Source organism: Schistocerca piceifrons, chromosome 6 (genome assembly GCF_021461385.2).
Source record: "Schistocerca piceifrons isolate TAMUIC-IGC-003096 chromosome 6, iqSchPice1.1, whole genome shotgun sequence".
In the NCBI taxonomy this organism is placed as follows: Eukaryota; Metazoa; Arthropoda; class Insecta; order Orthoptera; family Acrididae; genus Schistocerca; species Schistocerca piceifrons.
In genome coordinates this window covers 474,106,689-474,134,243 of record NC_060143.1, presented here as the reverse complement: position 1 = coordinate 474,134,243, position 27,555 = coordinate 474,106,689, and the positions used below count along the sequence as shown (strand labels likewise).

Genomic DNA, 27,555 nt, shown 5'->3' with positions numbered 1-27,555 from the left:
ACAAAGGACAGCTAAAACAAGCAGAAAGTTACATATATTCAGTGAACTAGATAAAAATCATTAGTGTCATGTCTCAGTGAGGAACTTGAAACTATCAGCACAAGGCAGGAGCATGTAGAGGAACTCTGGGTCAAGTTCAAAAAAATAGTTGACCATACGCTGGACAGATATGTACACAGTAGAAAAGTTCATAATGGGAGAGAACCTCCATGGCATACAGTCACTGTAAAGAAACTTCTAAAGAAACAGAGATTGCTGCGTAATAGGTATAAAACAAGTGTAGGGTTATATGTAGAGAGATGCTGAACGAAACGTGTTTGGCTGTCCAAAGAGCAATGCGTGAAGCCTTTCAGTGACTATCAGAGCAGAATATTGTCATGTGCTCTTCCACAGAACCCAAAGAAATTATGGTTATTTGTAAAAATTAATGTTCAGTTCCCAATGAATGAATGGGGCAGGAACTGAAATTGAGGGTAGCAAAGCAAAAGCTGAAATGCTTAACTCCATTTTCAAATGTTCATTTACAAAGGAAACCCCTGGAGGACTGCCCCATTTAATCCTCGTACCACTGAAAAGAGTAATGAAATAAGTATTAATGTCATTGATGTTGAGAAACAGCTGACATTGTTGAAGTTGAATGAAGCTCCAGGGCCTGATGGAATCCCTGACATATTCTGTACTGAATTTGCAGCAGAGTTAGCCCCTCTTCTAACTATAATCTGTCACAGATCCCTCAAACAAGGCACAGGTCACATCATCTTATAGATAGGTAGTAGAAGTGCCGCAAAACTATTGTCCAGTATCCTTCACATTGATTTGTTGCAGAATCTTAGAACATATTCTGAGCTCCTATTCTGAGCTCCAACATAGTGAGGTATCTTGAACAGAATGGGTTTCGAAAACATCAGTCTTGTGAAAGTCGATTCGCGTTTTCGTCACTTTCCTCACATGACATACTGAAGGCTTTGGACCAAGGCATTCAGGTAGATGCTGTATTTCTTGATTTCCGAAAAACATTTGACTCAATACCACACCTACGTTTATTGTCAAAAGTGCACTCATATGGGGTATGAAGTGAAATTTGTGACTAGATTGAGGACTTTTTGGTAGGTAGGATACAACATGTTATCTTGGGCGGAGAGTCATCATCAGATGTGGAACTAACTACAGATGTGCTCCAGGGAAGTGTGTTTATATCCTTGCTGTTTGTGTTGTTTATTAATGACCTTGCAGACGAGATTAATAGTAAAGTCACCCTTTTTGGAGATAATGCATTTACCTATGGTGAAGTACTATGTGAAAGGAGTTGCATAAAGATTCAGTCAGAGATTTACAAGATTTCAAAGTGGTACAAAGATTAGCAACTTGCTTTAAATGTTCAGAAATGTAAAATTTTGCACTTCAAAATATTAAAAATGTAGTATTCTATGACTATAATATCAATGAGTCACTGTAGGAGTCTGCTCGATTTCCCTAAATTGCTTCAGGAATTTCTGGGATGGTTCCTATGAAAGGGCATGGCCGACTTCATTCCTCATCCTTTCCTAATCCGATGAGACCAATGACATTGCTGTTTGGTCCCCTCCCTAAAATCAACCATATTTGAATCCGTCAACTTGTACAAATATCTGGGCATAACACTTTGTGGGTATATGAAGTGGAATGATGACAGAGGTTGAGTTGTGGATAAAGTAGGTGGTAGACTTCGGTTTATTATTCTTACCACACTCCATTCGTAAATGTAACTGGAAGAAACCCTAATAACTGGTACAAAGGGACTTACCCTCTGGCATGCACATCACGGTGGTTTGCAGAGCATAGGAATAGCCCCTTTCTGCAGCACCATATGGGGAAAGAATATATTGGGGACTTCTTGGCAATGTTCAGTAAATCTTCACATTCACCGTAATTGCAGTACTGCACAGAAACTACCAACGTGCATAGGTAAGGGTGTAATTCACCTTGATACACCCAGCAATCAAACAAGCCCAAGTTATACAGTCATTGCTAAAGCCGCATTTCCTGTCACTCTTGGCAGTACCATGTCTATGGTGTAGTATAATCACAGACAATCATTCCTAGAAATTTTTGAAAAATCTATACCCCAAATTCCAGGAGGGGCTAGTGCCCCTCTTGCCCCCCCCCCTCCCCTTTCCTGAAGTGAATGCCCAAATTGCAAATAATGAGAGAGGAGGGAAGGGGGGGGAGGGAAGGGCAAGAAACTACCATACATTTTGACCAAGGGAATGGAAAGAGGCAAATGTGTGTTGCAAAATCGGTTCTCATCTCTTAGAGTTTGAAGGCACTATTGATGGGAAGGGAGTCAGGCTACTAGTGAAAAAAGTCTTTCACGATTTGTTTTGCCCTGTGGCATGATTGTGTTCACAATAGTTTTAAGATGCTGTGGTGAAACCAGTGACACCTTTGGTGCTGCTGGAATCTGCGGAAATCCTAATGTCACTGTGTAACAGCAGTCCCTTTTCATCCTTGCTCAAGATTGTGTGGCAGAGAATGGTGGGTTTACATTTATGTGACCAAAATGTGAATGTGGGAGCTAACCAGTTGCCTCCTTATGCCCAAGTGACAGGTACTGCAGGGTATATATGACCTGGGACAACTGGGAGATCTGGCGAAAACTCGTGAATTTTTTTCATCCGGGAGAAAACCAGGAAAAACCCAGGAATTTTTTAGATTTCCGGGAATTTTTCATTGTTTTTGTTTTCAGTTAAGTTTTTGTAATTTTGACTTGTAAGGACTGATATTCTAACAAAGGATATTTCTGTATCTCGCTTCTGCAGAATAATACTGCAACAATAAAACATGAATGAGAGAAAAAATGAAAATAAAACTTAAATTGCAAAGGAAATACGCCATATACATCAACAAACCACAGTGCGCATACAAGCATCTGCCAACAGCAAAATGTGCCGAAGGCTTTAGGAAGACTGTGCAATGCTTCATAACAACAAATTGCTTCCGATGAGTGTGACGTCACAATTGTTCACATTAGATTTGTTTTAGCAGTTATGAGTGGGATCATGAGCATGCACAGTTGAGTAATACCTTCTCACTCTTGTGGCTGCAGAAATGTGGCTGTTGGATGTGTAAGCAGTCGCAGCAAGCAGCTAGATGCTACCGGGAAAAAATTTACCGGTGCACCCAAGCTGCCAGACTCAGGCATGCGCAGCTGGCCCGGATCTAGGAGGGTGAGAGGTGCAAATTTATTTTCTTGAGGAAAAAAAAACTTGTTTCGCAAAGCGCCTAGCATCCAGCGCACATTGGTCTATTGATTATTCATATGACATTGAAACACATTCCTGTCGATTTTTGAACACATTCTAAGTTGATTTCTGAATGTATCATAAGTTGATTTGTGAATGGATGCATAGTGTACGTGATGTCTCTGTCAAGGGAATCCTCGTCGATCTAGAAACAAAGTTCCCTACAGACAAAAGGAGCTGTATGAGCTGAGTGGAGTAAAGCTGAACAGATGAATTACCAACCGCTGTCTCATTATGTGGTTTATTGGTTTTGTGAAGGATTAGCATTGTTCTAATTACTAGTGAAATCCGTAGATTCAGATTACCAGAGTGGAAATAAACGACTATCAGGAACAACAGGTAGACAGATTACGTATTATCTTCACGGTGTATCCAAGAAAATGAAATTTTGACAGAAAATTTTTGGCCAGATTGCAATACTAGTAAGGGCCAGTTATTCGGTCCCACGCTAGCAGCCGCTTTAAGTTATATTCTGGAAGTAGCGCGGAAAACGCATTGTATGAACATGTAACAACACCTAGCCGATGAAAATCGCGGGTTAACTTAACCGGTTATTCTGGCAGAGTTAGTGAAATTAACCGACAAATAAGCTTTGACATTGCAGGAATAGTTACAGAATTAGTGATGACAGGACTGTTTGTTAGAATGAGGAAGGAGAAAAAATGGGGACGTCACACAATTTATGGAAGAATATGACGATTCCAAATTTGTATAAAAATTTCGTACTACTACTTTTCGGTCTCATGCTTGAGAAACTGGAGCGTATGAATGAAGTGTGAAACTATTTCCTAACGTAAAGCTTTTTGCTTTTCAATTCCACAGAGCAAAATACAGCAACATTCGATAGAAGAATGCTGTGTGAAGATGCATGGCACTGCACTTTGGCACACTTAAGACCAAATAACATGTCTTACATTCCTTCAAATACATATATTTTATGCATCAGACCCTTCAGAACGATGTGCGCTACAGAATGAACATTTTTTAAAATTTTTGACGTCCTATCTCAAATGCTCGAGGGTGGGGCTGGGGGCCAATCTAGTATTGCCCCAGTTCGGAAATATCGTTGATCCTAGGCTGATGCGCAGAGCAGTCTTGAGTTATAGTGGGGTAGTGGGTAGTCTCCATGTGACCATGTTTACATTTAGTGATTTTGCTATTTCCTCTTAGTTTACTACTCTCACATCAAATGAAAACAAAACGGATTTCTGTGACCGGGAGCTATCAAGTGAATTAAAATACATTCACTTAATTACGGAAGGTTAAAATATGTTATTAGTTTCAGATTTTATTTTATTTCAATTTTTCTGGCTGTCAAGCATTAATTGCCTTGCAGAACAATGACGTTATGTTTGTCAGTTTGCTAAAGAAATTTTCGTTTATTAATGTTTTCCACTGAGGCAATCAATATATTTGAAACAAAGTGTTTAATTCCACACTATTGGTTAGTTTCAACTGTTTGATGCATTTCATGTGCACGTTTTCATCTTCTAGAACAAAAGCGCTGGCAGGTCGATAGACACACAAACAAACACAAACATACACACAAAATTCAAGCTTTTGTTGCGAAAGCTTGAATTTTGTGTGTATGTTTGTGTTTGTTTGTGTGTCTATCGACCTGCCAGTGCTTTTGTTCGGTAAGTCACCTCATCTTTGTTTGTATGATAATTTTTCCCACGTGGAATGTTTCCTTCCATTATATTGATTTTCATCTTCTAGCACGTATAGCATTATGCCATAATAAAGAACCAAACATGAGATAACACAGTACTGGTACTCCAAGAAAATTTACATTCCGAATACCACATTGAAAAGCTTAATATCAGGTCTAGACCTGCTTCACTGGGAATCTGGTTATATGAATGTGCACTTTACATGTGCACATTTTAGTATGGGTCACGAAATTCCGATGCTCTTGGAGTATCCTCTGATGTCTGATGACATAATGTAAGATCTTTTAACTTTTTACACTTACAAACATACGGACCTCCTATGTCATCGTAGCTGCACAAGAGCGGTGGCGTCTGTTATCTGGTGCTCTCTGGCAACTGCTGAAACAAACCTATTTCTAAAAGGTCACAAGAAAATATTGCGAATAATGGTTTGAAAATCGTTTCTTTCAGAGTAAATTTTCTTTTATGCAAGTTGAACTATGTGTGATAATGTATGATGAATTTCTTCTATCACAGAGCGTTGATTTAAAAATCAACTTGTTGATGACGAGCCATTTAGATGAATTGGAGCCCAGAAGATCAGACATTTACATCATTATTAAAAATTTTACTGGCACATTTGTGTGATATATCTTAAAGTGTAATACACGCATAAAAGACCAGCGTTGTATGTGAAAGCTTAGGTTCTCTTGCAGCGTATTAACCTTGTGTGTTCACACTATTAAACAGTGATGTTGCTATTGGCTGACTACATCATGTGTCCTAAACTCTGAATATCCTCTGTCATTGGCTGCCTAGATTACCTGACATGAGCTATGACTGCTTACAAAAGCGCATCGCAATCTCGATTTCAATGCTTCGGAAAGTAATATGTGGTGTTTGGTGGAATTAGAATTTATACTTTAGCAATATGAAAATATGCAGCGTACATGTTGCTATAAATTAAAGATCTTTCCAAAACGTGTTTTTTTCCCAGAGTTTCATTTTCTAAAGTGCCAGGAAATTCAATACCCATGTATAAAACCATAACCATTCAAAGGATTGATATGTTATACAGGTCTGAGAGAAAATATACTGTCAGTTAACAGGGAAAAAGCATATTTTTAATCAGGAAATTCTGGAATTTTTTTTTCCTTGTCTGCATGTTCACCCTGTACTAGTTGGTACACAAATTGCCTCTTCTGATGGGTGAATGGCTTTTTTTCCTGCCAAGACTGGACAAGCACAGAGGGTAGGTATGTCTGTGACTGGGAGCTCCAATGTTATGCTACTAATGAAGACCTGCCAGGGAAACAGCAGGCATGTTGAGAAAGAAAGCCAGGTGCATCCAGTATGTTGGATAGGAGGTCCATCGAATGTTTGGAGGTGGTTTTGGTAGCTCTCGTTGGCACAAATTACACATGCTGCCTGGTTTTAAGTCCATCTTCCATTCTAAATGTGAATTGGTGGAGACAGTTAGCCTCAAATCCAGGTGGAATCAGGAGCCACTGTTTGTACCATCGTACACACAATCTATGATGCTCCTTTTGTGGAGCAAAGAGGAAGATATGAATCAGAAGTTCAGATTATGTTACCAAGATCTTAGAGGCAGATGTCTGGACTTCTGCTATAGTTCAAGAAGTCTAGTGATCCCCAGAGGTATCTTTCCATAGGGTGAATGATGAGTTACGTGCTGTAATTATAGAAAGATGAGCCATGTTACTCACAGAAGAGAAAGTTTGTCCTTGTAGATGAAAACAAGAATATGTTACTGTAATACTACTAATATGCTGAAGCATCCACAGTCAGGTACCAGAATTAATAGGGGTAATAATCCCCATAAGCAATTATGACAAATGTGAATACCTGTGAAATTCTAAATTTAGATTCATATCAGGAGAAGCCAGATACTAATGGTGATGGCGTATTTATTGCAATGAAGAACTCTGTAGTCTCTAGTAATTGTATTACAGGCTGTGAATTTGAAATGATCTGGGCGAGGGCAAGCATCACGGATAGTTCAAACATGGTAATCACATCCTTTTATAGTCTTCCTGCTTCAAGAGCCATAGTGGCAGAGCACTTCAGAAGAAACTTGGAGAATATTGTGAACTAGTCTCCTGCTCGAGCTATTGTAATAGGAAGAAACTTCACATTGCCAGAAATAGAACAGGACAACCATGTAATTAAGAATGTTGCCGAATAGGGGTATTCATCTGTGATTTTTTCAAAAAAATAAATAAAATATAAATAAAAAATAAAATTGAACAGTTAGTTGGAGAACTAACTTGTGAGGTCAACATCTTAAACTTCGTAATAATTAACAAACCTAATTTTTTAAACCAGTTAATGATGAAGAGGGAATCACTGATCGTAAGGCTGTGATAGCATCATTGACTGTGGATGTTAAAAGGATTCTTAAGAAAGGAAACACACTATTTTTTTCTTAGCAAGAATGGCCGAAAGCAAGGTGTACAAGCAAAGGTGTGGAGCACAAGTGAATAAAATTAAATAGGATTGTACAATACATTGTAGATCTTTATGTGCATAGCAAGGGTATGAGAGAGGGAAAGAGCCACTGTGGTTCAGTAGCCGTGTTAGAAATCTGCTACGAAAGCGAAAAAGCACTTCATTACAGATTTAAGTGAAGTGAAACCTTAGTTGACAAACAAAAGATGAACGAAGGCAAATGAGCATAAGCAGAGCAATGTGAGAAGCATTCAGTGAATTTAAAAGTAAGAAATTCAACCAAAAATCCTAATAAGTTTTCATCACACACAAAATCAGTTATCTGATGAAACTGGTCTGTTCAGTTCCAATAGTGGCATCAGAACAGATGATGACAGAGATAAAGTACTGAATTTGGTCTTCCAAAATTGTTCCACTGTAGAAGATTGTAATGCGGTTCTTTCTTTCAGTCACTGCATTAATGCCAGAATGGCAGATATTGAAACAAGCGATGGAAGAATAGAAAATCAGCTAAAATCACTGTTGTATAATTATGGAACATGTTTTACCCTCAAGCATTAGAAACTTCTTGGAGAATGAAAATGTCCTTTATAGATATCAACATGAATTCTACAGACTTGACTATTCCATCTTGAAATCCAGAGTGCCATGGGCAACATTTGCAAGACATTTGATATAGTTCTTCAGTGTCCTTTAGTGGAGAAAAGAAGAGCTTCTGAGTATTGGACTAGATTCCTGGAAGTATTCAGGACTTAATGTAGGTTGCTGTCTTCTACTTTTTAAGAATTAACCTACATTAATTGTACACAGCCATGGTCTCACCATGTCAGTTTTAGACAAAATAGTATTCAGGACTTCCTTGCAGATAGAAATCTTCATATCAATCTTAAAGAGATGTAATTTCAGGTGTGTTCTGGGTGGGTGTTGTCGGCCCATTATTGTTTACAGTACATTTATATAAATGATGTATTAGAAATAACCTATGTGAGGCTGTTTGGGAATGATGGTGTTGTCTTTAGGATGGCTGCAACACCAGAGTAATGTAGTAAAATGCAGGAAACTTGCAGAGCATTGATAGTTGGTGCAGGGGTTGGTAGTTAACTTTGAATGTATCTAAATGTAGCATGTTAAGTATAAAAAGGTTATGAGATCCATTTCTGTACGCTGTTGGCAATAAATCATTGGAAATAATTAAAATGGTAAAATAGTTCGAAGTAGCCTTATAGAGTCCCTAAAGTGAAATGATTTCATATAGATAGTCACAGGAAAGTCAGTTGCCAGGCTGAGATTCATAGGCAGAATTTTAAGGATATATAATTCATCCACTAAAGAGGTACCTTAAAAACAGTCATTTGACTGATTTTTGAGTCTTGCTAATTAGTTGGGATTCCATATCAGGTGGATTAATAGAAAAGATGTGGAAGATTCAATGTTCAATGAAGAGCGGCACATTTTGTCACAGGATCATTTAATAAATGCATGAGTGTTATGAAGATGCTCAACAACCTCCAGTGGCAGAGAACAAGACAGGCATTGTGTGTGAAGGAGGTCTTTACTATTTAAATGCCGAGAGTACACTGCAAGAAGAGTTTGTTCACATATAACTGCAACAAGAAAATCGGAAAAATTGAAGCTCATACAGGGGCTTGCTTGCCAACAGTTGTTTTTCCCTTGAACCATTTGATAATGGAACAGAGAAAAGGCATACAGCATACCAGAAATCCCCATCACACGTCGTAAGGTAGTTTTGGAGCATAGATGGGGTTGGAATATGCACTGTGTCAGTGTGCCTGATGCAGTATTTGACTACACAACTGACATGGTGACAAACATGCAGTCAGGGAACATCTAAAAGGCATTGTAGGGATATTTTCATTTCTGTTTTATTGGAATGTCGTTGTTAATGTGTATTAAATATTCTGCATGATGTTTTTATGGATACCTTTCATGGAAGATGTTTCGGCTAAGATTTGACCATCATCACCTATGGCTAGTGCCACTTGTTTCCCATACCATGTTCGAACATTACAGGTTTGTTCTTCCTATTCATCCACATTACCGTACATTTTTCCACACTAAGAGCTAGCTGCCAGTCATCACACCAACTAAAAATTTTGTCTCAGTTTCTGCAGTAAACCAAATTTAGGGATATTGGTCTGTAATTTTGTGGATCCATTCTTGCACCTTTATTGTGTACTGGAGTTGCCTGCGCTTTTTGCCAGTCACAGGGGACTTTATGCTAAGTGAGAGATTCATGATAAATGCAGGCTAGGTAAGGGGCCAATGTCACAGATTACTCTTTGTAAAACTGAATCGGGATGCCATCTGGACCTCGTGGTTTATTTGCTTTCAAAGTTTTCAGTTGTATATCTATGCCAGGGATGCTTATTACTGTGTGTCATCCATACGGGAGCCTTTGTATGTCCATCCTTCTATTGTAAGAAAATGAAACTCTTAGAGCCATCCGTATGTTGTTATTTATTGTGTAGCTACCAGTTTCAGCAGTCAATGCACCATCTTCAGGCCTTAGTTGATGCTGAAGGGGTTATCAGTTCACAGTTGATAATTGGAGAGGCAACATCACAGTTACAAATAGTCCGTGTAAACATGTTGTAACCCATTGATGCATCGATATATAGGGAACATGATAACCCCTTCAGCATCAGCTAAGGCCTGAAGACGATGCACTTAGATGTCAAAAGTGCTAGCTACACAATAAATAACAGCATGAGAATGGCTGTAGGTATTCCACTTTCTTACAATACGAGATTCTGTCCAGTGGTCACATGACGGAATGTTGTGTATGGATGGAGTTTTAAACTTTGTTATGCAGTATCTTGATCTATATGAGTCAAGATTCATGTCTGCTTTTATCCTTTTTTTAACAGATGTGTTAAGTAATAAGTAAATCCTATTAATTCCTATAATGTTCCATGCCATTACACATTCTGTTAATGATCAGTGCAGCTGCCATAAAGCTCTTCTCTCTACATTGCCATTCACTAAAAATATAAAAGTTAATAGTGCTTTTAGTTACAAGTATAAAAACTGAAAATTTGAATTGTTTGTGTGTATTGTGTCATTAAATATTTGATCTGCTGTACTACTCTATACCTTGCCAGCAATGTCAAAGCTTTAAAATTTGGAAGTGTCCCACACCCAAATATTGCCCTGTTGACTTCATATTTTTATCTAATCACAAATTTCCATGAAACTATAAAAATGTACAGGAATGTTTTATTAGACAAATGTTTTACAGTTGGGTATATTTAGTGCATAACGTGAACATTGAGTTTTCAAACAGTATCTGCAAAGCTTTGCAGTATATCTGTGTAATTTACTTTGTTTTGTTGAAAATTTTAGAGCTGTGGTTCGGTCTCTGAGAGCAAGGAAAATTGCAACTGTTGGTGTAGGATTCCCAGCCACGCCTCTAATGGAAGGCCGCATTCGTTTCTGCCTTTCTGCAGCACACACCAAAGAACAGCTAGATGCGGTAAGTTTTCTGATGAAATAGTGTCACATTAATGAATATTGGTTCTGCTCTAATATAAGAAGACAGATTTAACATATCGAGCATGTGGGAAGTTTTTGTAATATTTTGTTAGTAATGGCAACAATATGGGAAGAACATATTGTGACTCGCCATGATTATAGAGGTGGCATTGATTAGCAGTCTATTCTTTCCATATTGTTGTTCCATCCGGGACTTTCTATTAGTAGTAGTTTACATATGATAAACTAGTGAACATTATTGTGCTGAAATTTATTTTTAACTACTATGTATAAAAAAGCAGTTTCGTGTCTGACTGACTCTTCATCTCCCAGTCCCAAACCACTAAGGGTAGAACTTGAAATTTGGAGAGGGTGTGGACCTTCTACTGTAGCCATCGTTTAAGAAGGGATTGTTCAAAATTTCATTCTTAAGGGGATGAAAGAATTTTTGAAAATATGTCACTACTAAGGCAGAAATGTAGAACTATGAAAATTGGTATTTGGGTTCTCAGTCAGAAATAAAAAGAAATGTGTTTTCAGCATTTTTGGAAATTCAGTCACTAATGGGGTAAAATAGGGGGTGCTTTTTTTATAAAAACTATTAAAGCATTTTTGAAGTTAAATTTATGAAAAATGGGATTTGAATTCGTGGTTATAAGTAAAATACGTGTTTGACTGGTTTTGGAGATTCAACCCATAAGATTGTGAAATATGGGATGAAAATTTTAAAAAAATTACTTTGTTGTATTAAAAAAATTTTAAAGTAAAATCTATGAAAACTGATAATTCACATCTTGGTTAGATGTAAAGAAATATATGTTATAGGATGAAAGTTTCTATGGAAATATCACTACAAGAATGCAAAAACCACAATTAACAAAAATACCTTGGATTCCAGCTACCAGAATTGCATTTTGGTCAGAAGCACATTCGGAAAAGACCATGCTAGTGGCCTTAATTAGTGTGAAAAGTTTAGAAGGTGCTGCAATTTATGAACAACATAAAAATTCGGTTAAAGAAAAACATAAAAAAGTTGTGCAGACAATACAGTCTACTAGAGCAAAGCAACAGGTGCTAAGCTAGTTAAATATAATACCGAAATGTCGTGGATGGAATACAAATAATGGAAAAGCGAAGGTAACCTCTCACTGTTTAGTTGATGCATTGAGGTACATAAACAAGGTTGATAATGTTACTAAGTTTCTATTGTATGAAAGGAAAATTCTATTTATAAAACTAAGAAAGTATGAGACAATTATTGGTCAGTCCTTGCCTTCAGTGTCAAAATGTTTGGTACTGCCAAGCTTTTGGAACTATTAGGAAAGGTTAGGGAAGATTAAAAAGGAAAGGCAGATCACTCATACCCCTGAATTAAATGGATCCACCTGTAGTGAGCATGGCACTAATGTTTCAGAAAGCAGTTTTATGCATGTCTGTTGGCATTACCAAACATTTTGTCTCCTGAACATAAGCAGTGGCCAGCAGTTCTGTCTTGTAATTCATCACTAAGCTTTTTCTACTCTTGTTTTTATCTGTTTACCACTTGTTACCTCCACCACACAATGAGTTTTGTTCCTTGCATTATTTATACTGTCAAATACAGGTAGATTGTTCTTATTTAAACTCAAAAAAAAAAAAAAAAGGTGGAACCAAAGGTTATTTGGCTAACAAAGCTGAGGAAATGGTCGAAGGAAGGAATATGATGAGTAAGAGAAGGACCAGCCTAGATCAAGTGAGACTCAGCAATATAGGAGGGATGAACAGTGACATGCCAGAAAAACTATATTTGATTATTTGAAAAGTTGGCTTGGTGAGTCACCAGAGGCTTAAAAAAAGGCACAGGAAGTTATAGAGGAGAACTAGCCAAAGGCAGGAAAGCTATAGAGAAACGGAATGTATGAAACGAAGGCAATGAAAGAATAATAAAAAATAAGAAACTGAATGGACAAATGAGAGGGTTGGCAGCGGGAAACAACTACAAATATACTGCCACTGGTAATGTTCAGATATACTTGTGCGTGCTTGAATTCGAAGCTGTCTTCAGTACTTTTCTCCACTGGTGGCAAGTCAAAACTTTGGGGTAGTAAGTTGTTGTGCAGCTTGCACTATTTGTTTTACTGCCTACTCCGTAAAGACATTAATGTCAACTGGATGTTAAATTTTCGGATAGTGCACTCTGTATAATGTCACTCGATGCTCTGTCCCTACCACCTGTCCTAAACATCTGAGTGTCCCAGTCTATATCTGGTAAATTGAAATCTCCACCTAAGACTATAACATGCTGAGAAAATTTATGTGAAATGTATTCCAAATTTTCTCTCAGTTCTTCTGCCACTAATGCTGCTGAGTCGGGAGGTCGGTAAAAGGAGCCAACTATTAACCTAGCTCGGTTGTTGAGTGTAACCTCCACCCATAATAATTCACAGGAACTATCCACTTCTACTTCACTACAGGATAAACTACTACTAACAGCGACGAACACTCCACCACCGGTTGCATGCAATCTATCCTTTCTAAACACCGTCTGTACCTTTGTAAAAATTTCGGCAGAATTTATCTCTGGTTTAAGCCAGCTTTCTGTACCTATAACGATTTCAGCTTCGGTGCTTTCTATCAGCGCTTGAAGTTCTGGTACTTTACCAACGCAGCTTCGACAGTTGACAATTACAATACCGATTGCTGCTTGGTCCCCGCATGTCCTGACTTTGCCCCGCACCCGTTGAGGCTGTTGCCCTTTCTGTACTTGCCCAAGGCCATCTAACCTAAAAAACCGCCCAGCCCACGCCACACAACCCCTGCTACCCATGTAGCCGCTTGTTGCGTGTAGTGGACTCCTGACCTATCCAGCGGAACCCAAAACCCCACCACCCTATGGCGCAAGTCGAGGAATCTGCAGCCCATACAGTCGCAGAACCGTCTCAGCCTCTGATTCAGACCCTCCACTCGGCTCTGTACCAAAGGTCCGCAGTCAGTCCTGTCGACGATGCTGCAGGCCAAATCAGATAGCCGCCGGAAGCCAGAGAGGATTTCCTCCGATCCATAGCGACACACATCATTGGTGCCGACATGAGCGACCACCTGCAGATGGGTGCACCCTGTACCCTTCATGGCATCCGGAAGGACCCTTTCCACATCTGGAATGACTCCCCCCGGTATGCACACGGAGTGCACATTGGTTTTCTTCCCCTCTCTTGCTGCCATTTCCCTAAGGGGCCCCATTATGCGCCTGACGTTGGAGCTCCCAACTACCAGTAAGCCAACCCTCTGTGACCGCCCGGATCTTGCAGACTGAGGGGCAACCTCTGGAACAGGACAAGCAGCCATGTCAGGCCAATCATCAGTATCAGCCTGAGACAGAGCGTGAAACCGGTTCGTCAAACTGGAGAGGCCTTCCGTTCAGCCCTCCGGAATGAAAGATTGTCTTTATCATGATCTGAATTTAGCATCATCTCCAATATCTTTTTTTTAACAACTGTTATTGGAACATTTATGGTTAAATTTAGCAGAGATTTAAAGTAAAATTTAACTTTACTGCCACAACAATTGCTCAGTTCACTTCCAATTTCTTCTACAACATTCTTTCTTGATGTTTTTGGATCCCGTTTCATGGACCTAACACCTATTTTCTGTGTCATCACTCATAATAAACCACTCCAAAGAAACACAAACACACACACACACACACACACACACACACACAAACAAACAAACTGATGAAATGTACATGTTTCACACATGGCACTAACAAAACACTACTGTATACTGTCCGCACAAGATGTGAATCTGCATCATGCATACACTTATCATAATCACAGAGATTGGCTTACATTAGATAAGCTTTGCACAACTTTGCGTCAAGCCAAATTTTTGAAAGCTGCAATTTCAACATTTTGAATGGAGCACCACAGTCGTAACTAATTATCAGAGTGTCATGGTATAGTGTAATGGTTTGCATATCAGTCTCATATGTGAAACTTTATGGGTTCTTGTCAAAGGGAGTGAAATTTTTTTATTTCTAAATCTGATCAAAACCATTTGATTATTATTTGTTTTCAGTTAATTGGTTTAAATGTATTTTTTTTCTAATTTTTTGCCATATCATATTCATCATTGTAGTGACTTTATTTGCTCTTACTTTTCTTCCTGTTGTTCTTTCTTTCTTGGAATCTGCCTGTGTCACATATAATCTCCAGCCAAGTGCCAGAGAGCACTGCTCAGTAAGTAGTAACACAGCAGCTCATGTAGCTAATGTGAGGAGAGTTTCAGATAACCAGTAGTAGGGAGAAATTACAGTTTGCTTTTAGCACTGAAACTGATTTTTTTCCTGTTTCGACTTTGCTCATAGACATTAGCTTTAATGGCAGTGAATGAAGAGATTGTGATTTTAGTTCCACTGCAGATAGTTGACTGCCGTTTTATTGAATAAAAGTTGCACATCACAAGGTGGTTGTTGGCTTAGGTCACAGTTTTAAATTCAGGGCTACAAAACACATCGTCTGCCACAGTTCAGTCATTGGTCACTTGAAAGCTCACATTTCTGACATACCTCACAGCAATCACTTCCAACATTTCTCTGTGTTACACATTGACAGCATTTATGAAGTGACCCATCATATATGTGTGTGTTACCTATAGCCGAGCAGTAGATGGCAGCCAATGTGGCAACACTGTAGGGGAAAGCTTCAGGTGTCAACTATCAAGTAATTTTAATAGGACTGTAGTAACACTGCTTAATTTGGGTTTCATATACAATTAATATTTCCATGCATTACTTTTAATGTGAAGCTTTTTCTGTTGCACAATTGGCATTTGTCATATTGCTTACAAGGGAACCTCCCCATCGCACCCCCCTCAGATTTAGTTATAAGTTGGCACAGTGGATAGGCCTTGAAAAACTGAACACAGGTCAGTTGAGAAAACAGGAAGAAGTTGTGTGGAACTGTGAAAAAAATAAGCAAAATATACAAACTGAGTAGTTCAGGGCAAGATAGGCACTATCAAGGATATCGAGATCGCAGGAGCGCCGTGGTTTCGTGGTAACGTGAGCAGCTGCGAAACGAGAGGTCCTTGATTCAAATCTTCCATCGAGTGAAAAGTTTAATTATTTATTTTCAGTTTATGTGACAAACTCTTATGTTTTCATCACTTTTTTGGGGGTGATTATCACATCCACAAGAAAACCTAAATCGGGCGAAGTGTACAAGTTAGGTGGGTCGACAACATATTCCTGTCATGTGACGTACATGCCGTCACCAGTGTCGTATAGAATATATCAGATGTGTTTTCCTGTGGAGGAATCGGTTGACGTATGACCTTGCGATCAAATGTTTTCGGTTCCCATTGGAGAGGCACGCCCTTTCGTCTACTAATCGCACAGTTTTGCGATGCGGTCGCAAAACACAGACACTAAACTTATTACAGTGAACAGAGACGTCAATGAACGAACGGACAGATAATAACTATGCAAAAATAAAGAAAGTAAAATTTTCGCTGGAGGGAAGACTTGTACCAAGGACCTCTCGTTCCGCAGCAGCTCACGCTACCACGGGACCACGCCGGTCCTGTGCTAAGAACGTCCATTATGTTGCATATGTGGCCCATGGACTACTCAGTTTGTATATTTTGCTAAATTTTTTCACAGTTCCACACAACTTCTTCCTGTTTTCTCAATTGATCTGTGTTCAGTTTATCAAGGCCTATCCACTGTGCCAACTTATAACTAAATCTGAGGGGGGTGCGATGGGGAGGTTCCCTTGTTAGAAGCAAAGCTACAGAAATGTAATGAGTGTGAAATTTTCATCTACAACAGAAGCTGATTTGGAGAGATGAATTACTAAGAGAGATAGGAAATGAGCAGATGGGTCAGTGAACACAGTGAAGTGGAATCTGTGATGAAAATGAAATGAAATGGATGTGGGTGAGATGTCTAGCAGATAAGTGACTGGTGGATGAAACAAAGAATAGTTATAACTGTGATGACGAGAAGTGGTTGTGGGTGGGATGTTTAGCCAGATTAATGAATGGTGGATGAACCGATGAAGTTATTAGTTGGGTTGCAAGAAATAAGAAAAGAGACATTGACTATAATGCATGGAGAACTCTACAGGCAGCCTTTATTCAGCAGTTTGTCATACAGGTGATAGTGATTATTATTATTATTATTATTATTACGAGGTGCGGCTAGAAAAAAACCGGACTGATGCTGGAAAAAACATTTACAATTATTTACAATTTCATGTTCTCCCCTTCAATGTACTCTCCTCCTCGGTCTCTACACCGCTCCATACGAATTTTCCACTGTTCATAGCAATGCTGCAGATCATTTTCGGTAAGTCCATACATTACTTCCGTCGCTTTTTCTTTTACTGCTTCAACAGTCTCAAATCTAGTTCCTTTCAAAGCTGACTTGACTTTAGGGAAAAGAAAAGAGTCACAGGGGGCCAAATCAGGTGAGTAGGGTGGATGATCTAAGATGGGAATGTTGTGTTTTGCCAAAAACGTCTTCACTGACAATGCACTGTGAGCTGGCGCATTGTCTTGGTGAAGGATCCATGACTTTTTTCTCCACAAATCGTTCCGTTTTCTCCGTACTCGCTCACGTAGGGTAGCCAGGACGCTAATGTTGTAATGCTGATTCACTGTTTGTCCCTCTGGTACCCAATCAATGTGCACAATCCCTTTGATGTCAAAAAAAAAACAATCATCATTGCCTTGAATTTTGATTTTGACATTCATGTTTTTTTTTGTCGTGGAGAACCAGGAGTTTTCCAATGCATCAATTGGCGTTTAGTTTCGGGATCGTAAGTAAAAAACCACGATTCATCGCAAGTAATAACATTTTGTAAGAAGATGGGATCACTTTCAATGTTTTCCAGGATATCAGAACAAATCATTCTTCGGCGTTCCTTCTGTTCAATTGTGAGACACTGGGGAACCATTTTTGAACACACTTTGTTCATGTTGAAACTTTCATGAAGAATCTGCCTAACACTTTCCTTGTCAACTCCTGTTAACTCAGACACTGCTCTGATTGTTAAACGGCGATCTTGTCGAAAAAGTTTACCGATTTTTTTCAATGTTTGCATCAGTTTTTGCTGACAATGGTCTGCCAGTGCGAGTGTCATCACTGGTGTCTTCGCGGCCATCTTTAAATCGTTTAAACCACTCAAACACTTGTGTTCGCGATAAACAATCATCGCCGTACACGTGTTGTAACATTACAAACGTTTCACTTGCAGATTTTCCTAGTTTGAAACAAAATTTGATGTTAACACGCTGTTCTTTCTGTACACTCAACATTTTCCGACGCACAGACAAAACGTCAACTACTTAAAACAGACGCCACGGGCAGACTGAGTGCAGGAGGCAGATGAAACTCGAGCAGTAGGCGGAGCGAGAGTCACGTGACAGGCCACGCGACTTTCAGCCTTATTGCATTCGTTTTATTGTTTCACCAGTACTAGTCCGGTTTTTTTCTAGCCACACCTCGTATTTCTCTTTCCTGTCTCAGACGTTATGTCTGGTTAAAAATGGAAGGTGACGCGGACCTTGATCAAGCGTGACTTCCTTTTAACTGTACGGTATATGTTACATTGCATTTAGGAACTTTCGGGTAATTGAACAAGTATCAATAATTACAGATTTCTCTAGTTGTATATACAAGTTTAGATGTAGCTGTATTGTGTTGATGCACTGGTGGATATTGTGTGGTATGACTCCTGTGGTAGATAGTATAATCGGTATAATGTCAACTTTATCCTGATGCCACATGTCATTGACTTCCTCACCCAGTTGGATGTATTTTTCAATTTTTTCTCCTGTTTTCTTCTGTATATTTGTTGTATTGGGTATGGATATTTCGATTAGTTATGTTAATTTCTTCTTTTGATTGGTGAGTATGATGTCAGGTTTGTTATGTGGTGTTGTTTTATCTGTTATAATGGTTCTGTTCCAGTATAATTTGTATTCATCATTCTCCAGTACATTTTGTGGTGCATACTTGTATGTGGGAACATGTTGTTGTTATAACGTCAAGTTTAACAAATACACTCCTGGAAATGGAAAAAAGAACACATTGACACCGGTGTGTCAGACCCACCATACTTGCTCCGGACACTGCGAGAGGGCTGTACAAGCAAAGCTCACACGCACGGCACAGCGGACACACCAGGAACCGCGGTGTTGGCCATCGAATGGCGCTAGCTGCGCAGCATTTGTGCACCGCCGCCGTCAGTGTCAGCCAGTTTGCCGTGGCATACGGAGCTCCATCGCAGTCTTTAACACTGGTAGCACGCCGCGACAGCGTGGACGTGAACCGTATGTGCAGTTGACGGACTTTGAGCGAGGGCGTATAGTGGGCATGTGGGAGGCCGGGTGGACGTACCGCCGAATTGCTCAACACGTGGGGCGTGAGGTCTCCACAGTACATCGATGTTGTCGCCAGTGGTCGGCGGAAGGTGCACGTGCCCGTCGAGCTGGGACCGGACCGCAGCGACGCACGGATGCACGCCAAGACCGTAGGATCCTACTCAGTGCCGTAGGGGACCGCACCGCCACTTCCCAGCAAATTAGGGACACTGTTGCTCCTGGGGTATCGGCGAGGACCATTCGCAACTGTCTCCATGAAGCTGGGCTACGGTCCCGCACACCATTAGGCCGTCTTCCGCTCACGCCCCAACATCGTGCAGCCCGCCTCCAGTGGTGTCGCGACAGGCGTGAATGGAGGGACGAATGGAGACGTGTCGTCTTCAGCGATGAGAGTCGCTTCTGCCTTGGTGCCAATGATGGTCGTATGCGTGTTTGGCGCCGTGCAGGTGAGCGCCACAATCAGGACTGCATACGACCGAGGCACACAGGGCCAACACCCGGCATCATGGTGTGGGGAGCGATCTCCTACACTGGTCGTACACCACTGGTGATCGTCGAGGGGACACAGAATAGTGCACGGTACATCCAAACCGTCATCGAACCCATCGTTCTACCATTCCTAGACCGGCAAGGGAACTTGCTGTTCCAACAGGACAATGCACGTCCGTATGTATCCCGTGCCACCCAACGTGTTCTAGAAGGTGTAAGTCAACTACCCTGGCCAGCAAGATCTCCGGATCTGTCCCCCATTGAGCATGTTTGGGACTGGATGAAGCGTCGTCTCACGCGGTCTGCACGTCCAGCACGAACGCTGGTCCAACTGAGGCGCCAGGTGGAAATGGCATGGCAAGCCGTTCCACAGGACTACATCCAGCATCTCTACGATCGTCTCCATGGGAGAATAGCAGCCTGCATTGCTGCGAAAGGTGGATATACACTGTACTAGTGCCGACATTGTGCATGCTCTGTTGCCTGTGTCTATGTGCCTGTGGTTCTGTCAGTGTGATCATGTGATGTATCTGACCCCAGGAATGTGTCAATAAAGTTTCCCCTTCCTGGGACAATGAATTCACGGTGTTCTTATTTCAATTTCCAGGAGTGTATATTTCAGAACGACACAACACATTTGTCACAGAGTAAGTTGACAAGCAAGACATGTGTACACGTTAGCATTCGAATGAGCACTGAGTCCCAGTCTAGCGGCCACTGCTCGGCTGGCCACTTATGTGGCGCAGCTGCTGCATGGCTGGCAGACAGCGCCGCACGTAGAGGACGCGTGTAATTGCGCGGCAGCGCTTTGAATGATCGACGAGTCACAACACTTTTTCCCCCCTTTGAAATTGTTGCACTGGTCTTGATGGAGGTGTCCTGGAGGTGGCTAACATCCATAGGCGTTGTTTGACTCGCCGTAAAGTCTCGAGGAGGAGGCTTCCCGTACGGACGGAAGTGTCCCCGATGATAACAGGTCGAGATGACAGGAGACGTAGGGGTCGAATCTGCTGGGGCTCCCTGCACCAATCTGCCTGTTGCGGCAAGTCCTGTTGATATATCAGGAGACATGGGCGATGTGTCGGCGTCCGTTGGAGGAGGAGGCGAGTAGATTTGCTCTGACAGAGGATGGTCATCCTGTTCCTGCATGGGCATGTCTCCTGGTGGCGTCCGTTCTTGCGCTGGCATCGCGATGACGGTGAGAGGGCTGCGTTGTGAGTATTGAGAGATGCCAAGGTCCCGAGCGTCAGGTAGGGCCAAAAGTGGTGTAGCAGCATTTGGAACAGGCGTTGCTGGTCTGAATGACGCACTGCAACACCCGTGTCCGTCTGGATTTCATACAGGCGTCTGCCACAGTGTCTTAAGATGCGGCCTGGACTCCATTTTGGCCGCCTGCCATATTCCAGTACCCAGACGAGGTTGTCGGCGGTGAACCGGCCAAGTGAAGGCACCCGCGGCCGTGAGGTGGGAGGCCACAGAAGATGAAGTAGCACGTGGGGCTGTCGGCCATGTAAGAGCTCAGCCGGGCGGTGGTCGCCCATGGGGGTGAAACGGTAAGACGCCAGAAACTGGAGAAGCGCATCATCAGCAGCAGAAGTCAGAAGTTTCCGCATCTGAGCCTTACATGTGCGGACCAGTCGTTCAGCCTCACCGTTGGATTGTGGATGGAACGGCGGGGCTGTGACATGCATAACGCCGTGACGAGCACAAAAATCTGCAAATTCGGAAGAGGCAAATTGCGGACCATTATCAGTAACAAGAGTAGAGGGGAGGCCTTCCAAAGAAAAAATGCGGGCGAGAGCACTGGTAGTTGCCGCGGTGGTAGGCGACGTGCGACGGACAATGAAAGGAAAGTTATAGTAGGCGTCAATTATGAGGAGCCAATAAGTACCTAAAAAGGGTCCCGAAAAAGTCAGCATGAATGCACTTCCAGGGCTTCTCAGGCGAAGGCCACGGTGACAATGATGACTTCGGGGCAGCGGCCTGTGACGCACAAGGGCCGCAGGCAGCGACCATGTGTGCCATTTCAAAGTCGATGCCAGGCCAGTACACATGACGGCGTACCAGAGATTTTGTGCGAGACACACCCCAGTGCCCTTGGTGAAGGAGGCGCAAGACCGAAGCACGCAAAGACGCAGGTACAACAACACGCGGCGAAGCATTGTCAGTGGAGCGGAGGATAACACCATCCCTAGCTGTGAGGCGGTAGCGCAAAGCGCAGTAGTTCCCCAATGGATCAGAAGTCTTAGCGGACGGACGATCTGGCCAACCCTTCTGAATACAGCGTAAAACCCGGGAGAGGGTAGGGTCAGAACCCGTAGCAGCCGCCAGTCTGTCCCCAGTGATGGGGAACCCGTCCACAACCCGCTGCTCGGCAACATGCAGGTGGAAACACAAAAGTTCGTCCCTATCGAATGCCTGATCAGGACCCATGGGAAGGCGAGACAGAGCATCAGCATTTGCATGTTGAGCCGTTGGCCGGAAATGAATCTCATAATTGAAACGAGACAAGTAAAGAGCCCAACGCTGGAGGCGGTGTGCAGCCTTGTCGGGAAGTGACATTGATGGATGAAACAAGGAAACAAGTGGTTTGTGATCCGTAACAAGATGAAATTTTGAGCCATAGAGAAAAACACCAAACTTATGAAGAGCATAAATAATGGCCAAAGCTTCTTTTTCAATTTGAGAATACTTTTGTTGGATATCCGTGAGAGTTTTGGAGGCATAAGCAATGGGTTGTTCCGAACCGTCAGAAAAACGGTGCACGAGGACTGCACCGACCCCGTATTGAGAGGCGTCTGTGGCAAGAACAAGATGTTGGCCAGGTCGATAAGTAGCCAGGCATGGGGCCTGTTTCAGCATAGTCTTCAATTTCTGGAAAGCCGCATCGCATGACGCGGGCCGGTGAAAAGGCACGTTTTTATGCAACAGACGATGCAATGGCTGAGCCACCGAAGCCGCAGACGGTAAAAACTTGTGATAGTATGCTATTTTCCCCAAGAAGGCGTGCAGTTCCTTAACAGATGTAGGGCGAGGAAGGGCATCGATCGCAGCGACAGTTTGCTGAGGTGGACGAATACCATCCCGAGAGAGTTGAAACCCCATGTACGTGATAGATGCCTGAAAAAAATTGTGATTTCTGAAGATTACACTTAAGACCGGCAGTCTGTAAGACATGGAAAAGTGTGCGGAGATTTTGAAGATGTTCTTCAGTGGTGGAGCCAGTGACAAAAATGTCGTCCATGTAATTGATACACCCAGGGACAGGGAGCAATAATGGTTCCAAGAATCGCTGAAAGAGAGCAGGAGCGCTAGCAATCCTGAATGGCAAGCGTTGGTATTGATAGAGGCCGAAAGGTGTGTTAAGGACCAGAAACTGCCGGGAAGCAGCGTCGAGAGGAAGTTGATGATAAGCTTCTGACAGGTCAATTTTAGAAAAATACTGGCCTCCAGCAAGTTTAGTGAACAGTTCTTCAGGACGGGGCATAGGGTAAGTGTCAATGAGGCATTGAGCATTTACAGTGGCTTTGAAATTGCCACGGAGACGAATATCACCATGTGGCTTAGCAACGACGACGACAGGAGAGGACCACTCACTAGAAGTGACAGGAAGCAAGACCCCTGAAGTAGTGAGATGATCCAACTCCCGTTTTACCCGATCATGCAGGGCCACAGGAATGGGCTGAGCCCGAAAAAACTTAGGCCGAGCAGTGGGTTTGAGTGTGATATGAGCTTCAAAGTCGTTTGCACGGCCTAACCCAGGAGAAAAAAGGGACGAAAATGTTGTTGACAAGGAATCCAGTTGAGCATAAGGAATAGCATCAGAGACAATATTGACAGAGTCATCTATGGAGAACCCAAAAATGCGAAAGGCATCGAAACCAAAAAGATTTTCTGCGTTGCTCTGGTCGACCACAAATATGGGAACAGTGCAAACGACGGATTTGTAAGATACCTCAGCATTAAACTGTCCCAAGGGAGAAATCTTCTGTTTATTGTACGTCCGTAATTGCCGAGTGACAGGTTACAGGAGTGGAGAACCCAACTGAAGATACGTCTGAGAATTAATTATAGTCGCAGCAGAACCGGTATCCACTTGCATGCGAACATCTCGACCAAGGATTTGGACAGTGAGGAATAACTTCCCTGAAAGGGAAGAAGTGCAATTGACAGACAACACAGAATCAGAATCAGCGTCATGTTCATGAACATTATGTATGTGGTCGGATTTGCAAACGGAAGACACATGACCTTTCTTTTTGCAATTGTGACACACAGCCCAACGTTGGGGACAATCCTCGCGTGAATGTTTCGTAAAACACCGCGGACATGAAGGAAGTTGCCGGGGGTTTTGCTGCAGTTTCTTAGCGGGTTGTTTATGGCTAGGCCGAAGCTGCGCGGGGGAGCGCACGTCGGCCGGCAGGGGCGCGCCTCACGCGTCGTCAACAGCGCACAGAGGTTGTATTTCCCCGACATCACCCCACGCCTCTATTTGCGCCCCAGCAGCGCGAGAAATTTCAAAAGACTGCGCAATGGAGAGAACTTCATCTAGAGTAGGATTCGCCAACTGAAGGGCACGTTGTCGAACTTCTTTGTCAGGCGCTGACCGGATAATAGCATCCTGTACCATAGAATTGGCATAGGATTCTTTGTGAACGTCAGTAACAAATTGACACTTTCGACTGAGGCCGTGAAGTTCAGCAGCCCAAGCACGATAGGATTGATGTGGCTGTTTTTGACAATGATAAAAGGCAACATGAGAGGCTACCACATGCGTTTGCTTTTGAAAATAGACAGACAGAAGTGAGCACATTTCAGCAAAGGACAAAGACTCAGGATCCTTCAGAGGAGCCAATTGCGACAACAACCGATACATTTGAGGTGAAATCCAGGAAAGGAACAGAGACTTACATGGTTGTTCGTCCGTGACATGAAATGCTAAGAAGTGCTGTCGAAGACGTTTCTCATAATCAGACCAGTCTTCTGCCGTCTCGTTGTAAGGAGGAAAAGGAGGTACAGCCAATGACGAGAAACGCCCCACATTTGACGCCGCGACGAAATCGCGAATCGCCGCTGTTAGAAGCGTTTGCTGTTCAAGGAGATTTTGCAATAGTTGCTCGACAGTAGCCATGGAACCCTGTGGGTCAACGGTGAAAAGGAAAAATCCCATCCTCGTCGCCAATTGCTATAACGTCAAGTTTAACAAATATATTTCAGAACGACACAACACACATAAGTCACAGAGTAAGTTGACAGGCAAGACCTGTGTACACGTTAGCATTCGAATGAGCACTGAGGCCCAGTCTAGCGGCCACTGCTCGGCTGGCCGCTTAGGTGGCGCAGCTGCTGCATGGCTGGCAGACAGCGCCGCACATAGAGGACGCGCGTAATTGCGCGGCGGCGCTTTGAATGATCGGCGAGTCACAACAGTTGTTCTATTAGTTTATGTTGTATGGCAAGTTGTTGATGTATTATTTTTGCTACATTGTCATGTCTTCTGGGGTATTCTGTATTTGCTAGTATTGTACATCCGCTTGTGATGTGATCTACTGTTTCTATGTGTTGTTTGCAAAGTCTGCATTTATCTGTTGTTGTATTGGAATCTTGCTGTAATATCTGGTGTTTATTGTTTGATCCTGTATTGCAATCATGAATCCTTCCATCTCACTGTATATATTCCCTTTTCTTAGCCATGTGTTGGATGCGTCTTGATCTATGTGTGGCTGTGTTAGATGATACGGGTGCTTGCCGTGTAGTGTTTTCTTTTTCCAATTCACTTTCTTCGTATCTGTTGATGTTATGTGATCTGAAGGGTTGTAGAGGTGGTTATGAAATTGTAGTGGCGTAGCCGATGTATTTATATGAGTGATTGCTTTGTGTATTTTGCTAGTTTCTGCTTGTTCTATAAAGAATTTTCTTAAATTGTCTACCTGTCCATAATGTAGGTTTTTTATGTCGATAAGTCCCCTTCCTCCTTCCTTTCTGCTTAATGTGAATCTTTCTGTTGCTGAATGTATGTGATGTATTCTATATTTGTGACATTGTGATCGTGTAAGTGTATTGAGTGCTTCTAGGTCTGTGTAACTCCATTTCACTACTCCAAATGAATAGGTCAATATTGGTATAGCATAAGTATTTATAGCTTTTGTCTTGTTTCTTGCTGTCAATTCTGTTTTCAGTATTTTAGTTAGTCTTTGTCTATATTTTTCTTTTAGTTCTTGTTTAATATTTGTATTATCTATTCCTATTTTTTGCCTGTATCCTAGATATTTATAGGCATCTGTTTTTTCCATCGCTTCTATGCAGTCGCTGTGGTTATCCAATATGTAATCTTCTTGTTTAGTGTGTTTTCCCTTGACTATGCTATTTTTCTTACATTTGTCTGTTCCAAAAGCCATATTTATATCATTGCTGAATACTTCTGTTATCTTTAGTAATTGGTTGAGTTGTTGATTTATTGCTGCCAGTAGTTTTAGATCAGCCATGTATAGCAAATGTGTGATTTTGTGTGGGTATGTTCCAGTAATATTGTATCCATAATTTGTATTATTTAGCATGTTGGGTAGTGGGTTCAGAGCAAGGCTGTGATGTGATATTATTTGAATTTGTTTGGATATTAAGTGTGGTTTTCCAATTTTTCATTACTATGTTTAGGAACTGCATCAATTTAGGATCTACTTCGTATATTTCCAATATTTGTAGTAACCATGTGTGGGGTACACAATCAAAAGCTTTTTGGTAATCAATGTATGCGTAGTGTAGCGACCTTTGTTTAGTTTAAGCTTGATATGTCACCTCTGCATCTATTATCAGTTGCTCTTTACATCCTTGTCCTCCTTTGCAACAGCCTTTTTGTTCTTCATTTATAATTTTGTTCTGTGTTGTATGTGTCATTAATTTCTGTGTAATGACTGAAGTAAATATTTTGTATATTGTTGGTATGCATGTTATGGGGCGATATTTAGCTGGGTTTGCTGTGTCTGCTTGATCTTTAGGTTTGAGATAAGTTATTCCATGTGTAAGTGTATCAGGGAATGTGTATGGGTCTGCAATGTAACTGTTAAATAATTTAGTTAGATGTGAATGTGTTGAGGTGAACTTCTTTAGCCAGAAATTTGCTATTTTATCTTTTCCAGGGGCTTTCCAATTGTGAGTAGAATTAATTGCTTGGGTGACTTCATGTTGCAAAATTATCACTTCAGGTGTTTGTGGTATCATCTTGTATGTGTCTGTTTCTGCTTGTATCCACCGTGCATGCCTGTTTTGCTGTACCGCGTTAGACCGTATGTTGCTCCAGAAGTGTTCCATGTCTCTTATGTTTGGTGGATTGTCTATTTTAATGTGTGTGTTATCTATTGTCTGGTAAAATTTCTTTTGGTTTGTGTTGAATGTTTGGTTTTGTTTCCTTCCATTTTCACTTTTTTTGTATCTTCTAAGACGTTTGGCCAATGCTTGTAATTTCTGCATCTTTTCATCTAACTGCTCTATCGCTTCTTGTTGTGAGATTTTACCTAACCTTTTTCGTTTTTGTCTGATATTTCATTTCTTATAAATTGTGTTAGCTGTCCGATGTCTTTCCTCAGTTTTTCTATTCTGATCTGTAGCCTGTGTTGCCATGCTGGTTTTGTGGGTTTCTTCTGTGTCTTGGTTGGTTCTGACCTCTGCCTAGTGTGTATATTTAGTGTAGTGAGTGCTCCTATGTAAACCAGTAGTTGTAACTCGTCCATAGTTGTGTTTTCATTTATTTTGTTGTGTATGATTGTGTTGATAGTTTTTATTGTTGTTTCGACTTGTGGGTTATTTGG

The 27,555-nt window shown here is 41.6% G+C and overlaps 1 protein-coding gene across 3 annotated transcripts in view; it reads left to right on the top strand.

The window, feature by feature from the left end:
• LOC124802406 (serine palmitoyltransferase 2) overlaps positions 1–27,555 on the top strand; it is a 420,470-nt gene that overhangs the window by 387,161 nt on the left and 5,754 nt on the right. For all 3 annotated transcript variants that reach the window (XM_047263163.1, XM_047263162.1, XM_047263161.1), the window contains exon 11: positions 10,766–10,895. In XM_047263163.1, coding sequence (XP_047119119.1) covers positions 10,766–10,895 — 130 coding nt within the window. The remainder of the gene's footprint in view (positions 1–10,765; positions 10,896–27,555) is intronic.